We start from the raw sequence: 4,953 nt of genomic DNA on the forward strand, positions 1-4,953 counted from the left end.
TTTGCTTCAAACTTTTACAGATGAACAAGCTTGATGTGCAGATGACCATAAAGGAAGGAACTTTTGCTATGACTATTTTACCGCTGTTATGGCCCTTTGTAGTTTGCTATTATAGAATATAGAGAAAAATCTTGAGTGTCCAACTTAAACATTATTGAAAAGATATGCTTGAAAGTTTCATTGAAAAGATATGCTTGAAAGTTTCAAAGATGAAGGACCATGATATGAAGATTACCATATTTAATGGACTCTTTTTCTGTGGCTATATTTTTCTAGAATTATGGACTTTTCTTGATTTCAGAAAAATAGGCCATATTGAAGAAATTTGGTGTGTTCAGTTCCTCGTACACTTTTTGGAGGAATACATTTAAATTGCTCAGATGCACAACCTTACCTGAGTACAATTTGTTTTAAACTTTTAATTGAACATCTTTCATGTAAAGATGTTCTGTATGAAAAACTTTGCTATTTAGACTCTTCGTGGGTGCGCATAATACACAGGTATAGACAATTTTCCAACTTCAAACAAGTTTGTTACTGATGTTCGCCATTTTGGTAAAGGGAAACTACCGTATTTTACCTAAGTCTTGGGACAGCATAAAATAATTATTTTTTTCACTGTCCCAAGACTTATTTCCCGAAAAATAATTATTTTGAAAAGTGTCCCAAAAATATGGACACAATAATCGTCATCGGGTAACATCCCCCACCCACCCATGTTGAAAGGGAAAAAAAAAAATTAACGTTTATCGGTAATTATTCTGTTGATAAACAAAGTAATTGGCCTTGTTTTCATCATCAATTAACACCCCCTCAAAGAGCTAAAAGAAGTGTGTCGGTATCATGACATTAGAAGTGGAGATCAAAGCGGTATAGTTCCCCAGAGATTTTCATGGCATTACGTCATGTTTTTGCGCCATGTTGCACATCACTGTTTGATCGTACCGCCTCGTTTCTTAAGTGCTGAGAAGTAGATCTAGTGTTGTAACAATCAAGAAAAAAAGCTTCTTTTTAATTTGTTAAAGCGAATGTGCAATATCCCGTATAAACTGACAGGTAAATGTGTCAAACTATAATAGCGGATATCTTACTTCTGTGTATTTGCCCTCAAGGAAATTACAAAATGGTTTGCGAAGGATATCTTATTATAAAGTGTCGTGTCAAAAAATACATGTACATGTACAAAGATTCATTCAAAACTTCTTAAAAATACGCAACAACATCATTATTGTTTTTGTTTTTTAACCGCATTTTCTATTTACGTTCACGAGGTCACGTAACAGAAATCTGTTTGCCAAAAATCGTTTTACTTCATATTTTTAAATTGCTGCCGCCGTTTCATTATTTAAGACTTTTCTATTCTGTTTTTTGTACTTTCTGGTCAAAAGTCTGAATTTTATGCCCATAGTTTGTATCATTTATTTACTTTTAGAAAGAAATAAGTATTTAGGATCGCGCTGTTTGAAATTTTGCAAGTAATTTTATGAAAATTCGACCGTTTTTATAGAATTTTGCCAACATTTCTGTCGATACCTTTTTAAAATCGTTATAGAATTCAAACTATATTACTTCTCAATCAGTGTTGAAAATCTGAAACGATAAAATCAAAAAATGAATGCGTGACACGCGTTTTTTGTATACATGTCGATGAACAAAAGTAACGGCGTTGTAAGTTAGAAATTACAATAGGTCGCACGTGCTCGTGGAATGGAAAATTACCGGCATGGCGTTTTGATATCTGTACGATTCGCGGGTAAATTCCAGTCAGTGGTAAATAAATAAATAACGGAAAATGGACTTCCTGGCTGCAGCAAAAAAAAAAAAAATACAACACTTAACTGGTATGGTAAAAAAACACGACACGAAAATGTTAAAAAAAAAGTCTTTGGTTCTTATAATTATTTGATATTTTGATGGATACAACACCATTAATGTATAATAACGGTATTTGGGTTACATCTTGAATCAGCACGCAACCTTAGTCCCAACACTTAGGGACGAAAAATATGCTGAGAAAATACATGTCCAAAAACTTAGGGTCAAGAAAAATAATTATTTTTCCACACTTTAGGGGTGTCCTAAGATTTAGGGTGTCCCAAGACTTAGGTAAAATACGGTACTCCCCGCGCTTACTGTTACCGCTAAAATCTAAGATTGCCGTTACGTTCCGTAAAAGATCGAATGGTTTATTTTTCTTTAAAACAAAATTAATTTCATATAAACTTAAAAGTATTTTGATGAAAGAAATGTTAATAAACCACAAAAATTATGATACTAATTAAAGATCGAGAATTATCTTTTACCGAGATCAAACTGTGAACAACATAATTGACACAAGGTGACACGTTAATTGCTGGTAATTACTGGCTATTTGATTGTGACAAAAAGACTATCACACCTTTTGTTATTGGTTTGAATTGAGGAGCTCATGTCATTTTGAAAGATACCATTCTGAAATATTGAATCAGCTGCTGTTTATTTATTCAGAATGGATAATTAAAAAGGTAAAACAACAAATATAACAATATTTTTTACTGGTTTTATTTTCGAGAAAACAAAAATTGATAGTACCGCGAGACCGATGCTGCTCTCTGCTGCGGAGATAAAATTTATTACCGGTGTCAATGTAAACTCTACTTTCGTTTTCCATCTACCTCAAAATTGACCAAAAATGTTTTTTTCCCAGGATTTTGGGCTAGAATCGGGGTTAGCATTATACACGGGTGCGCGTTATACATGGGTATCTACGGTAAATATTTAGCATATAGCATGTACCAAGAAATCATTTACCTATTTGAGTCAGATGAGCGATACAGGGCCATCATAGGCCCTCTTCTAAGGATATATATTGGTAGATTTGTGTTAAATTTGGAATTTTAAACTGTATCCTCAATGACATAGTCTGTCAGACTAGTATTGTAGTAAATAAATTTGAAGAATTGATTTGTTTCCTTTCCAGAAATCTTCATTTAAAGAACAGAAGAATATTAAGCCACCTCTACATTTGGAAATCCCACGGTCATCAGCAGAAGTGGTGGGAGACTACACTGTCCCAACTCACTCCTGGTTTCTTATAAAACAACTGGAGGAGCTAAAGGTATTTGTCCTAACATACTGTTGATTTCTCTTAAAATAACTTGAGGAGCTGAAATTAATTTTTCCAATACACTCATGGTTTCTCATGAAACAGCTTGAGCAGGTGAATGTTACTTTTCTGGCATGCACATAGTTTCTCCTAAAACAGCCGGAGGAGCTAAAGGTAACTGTCCCAACACACTCCTGGTTTCTCCTAAAACAGCTGGAGGAGCTAAAGGTAACTGTCCCAACACACTCCTGGTTTCTCCTAAAACAGCTGGAGGAGCTAAAGGTAACTGTCCCAACACACTCCTGGTTTCTCAGTCAGCTGGAGGAGCTAAAGGTAACTGTCCCAACACACTCCTGGTTTCTCAGTCAGCTGGAGGAGCTAAAGGTAACTGTCACAACACACTCCTGGTTTCTCGGTTAACTGGAGGAGCTAAAGGTAACTGTCCCAACACACCTGGTTTTTCCTAAAACAGTAAGAGGAGCTAACGGTAACTGTTGCAACACACTCCTAGTTTCTCAGTCAGCTGGAGGAGCTAAAGGTAACGGTCCCAACACACTCCTGGTTTCTCCTAAAACAGCAAGAAGATCTAAAGGTAACTGTCCCAACACACTCCTGGTTTCTCCTAAAACAGCAGGAAGAGCTAAAGGTAACTGTCCCAACACACTCCTGGTTTCTCCTAAAACAGCTGGAGGAGCGAAAGCTAACTGTCCCAACACACTCCTGGTTTCTCAGTCAGCTGGAGGAGCTAAAGTATCTGTCCCAACACACTCCTGGTTTCTCAGTCAGGTGGAGGAGCTAAAGGTAATTGTCCCAACACACTCCTGGTTTCTCAGTCAACTGGAGGAGCTTAAGGCAACTGTCCCAACACACTCCTGGTTTCTCCTAAAACAGCAAGAGGAGCTAAAGGTAACTGTCCCAACACACTCCTGGTTTCTCCTAAAACAGCTGGAGGAGCTAAAGGTAACTGTCCCAACACACTCCTGGTTTCTCCAGGGTTCGCACAGGCTTGAAAAGTACTTGAAAATGAAGGGCAGTCTCGAAAAGTCCTTGAAAACAAAATTTGTCTTGAAAAGTGCTTGAAAATTGCCCAAAGACCTTGAAAAGTACTTGAATTTCTTATTGTCTCATATGCTAGACAATTAAAATCTCCCTGAAAATCAAAAGTAAATCTTTTAGAATAAAATCGGCAAGTTTCGAGCAATGGGAAGAGCTGCGAAAACGCTGTTATAAAAAAGGTCGAATGTGTTCGGGACGAAAGCGAAGTTTGGGTACGAATGTTTCGTACTTTCTGTTAGCGTTGTCTCCCCTGACTAAAATGGCGTCAATTCGTTACAGATCTGTGTAAGTATTATTTATAAATAAGTCCTTGAAAACTATAAGACTAGTGCTTGAAAAGTCCTTGAAAAGTCCTTGAATTTGACTTGGCCTTGTCTGTATGAACCCTGTTCTCAGTCAGCTGGAGGAGCTAAAGGTAACTGTCCATACACACTCCTGGTTTCTCAGTCAGCTGGAGGAGCTAGAGGTAACTGTCCCAACACACTCCTGGTTTCCCCTAAAACAGCTGGAGGAGCTAAAGGTAACTGTTCCAACACACTCCTGATTTCTCAGTCAGCTGGAGGAGCTAAAGTAACTGTCCCGACACACTCCTAGTTTCTCAGTCAGCTGGAGGAGCTAAATGTAAATGTCGCAACACACTCCTGGCTTCTTGGCAAACAGCTGGAGGAGCTTAAAGTAGCAGACTCTTGGTGATATTCCTGAGAGCAGAAACTAAAATTTCTTTGATAATTATTATCATATTCTTAGGGAAACAAATGTGGAAACAGCAGTTAAAACATTTTATGAATAGCTGGGTTATTTATGAATTTCAG

General features: G+C 37.2%; 1 protein-coding gene across 2 annotated transcripts in view; it reads left to right on the forward strand.

Moving 5' to 3' along the window:
- LOC123533929 (RNA N6-adenosine-methyltransferase mettl16-like) overlaps positions 1-4,953 on the forward strand; it is a 37,979-nt gene that overhangs the window by 21,715 nt on the left and 11,311 nt on the right. For both annotated transcript variants that reach the window (XM_053520191.1, XM_053520190.1), the window contains exon 7: positions 2,960-3,097. In XM_053520191.1, the coding sequence (XP_053376166.1) occupies positions 2,960-3,097 (138 nt within the window). The remainder of the gene's footprint in view (positions 1-2,959; positions 3,098-4,953) is intronic.

This window comes from Mercenaria mercenaria, chromosome 12 (assembly GCF_021730395.1).
Source record: "Mercenaria mercenaria strain notata chromosome 12, MADL_Memer_1, whole genome shotgun sequence".
Lineage (NCBI taxonomy): Eukaryota > Metazoa > Mollusca > Bivalvia > Venerida > Veneridae > Mercenaria > Mercenaria mercenaria.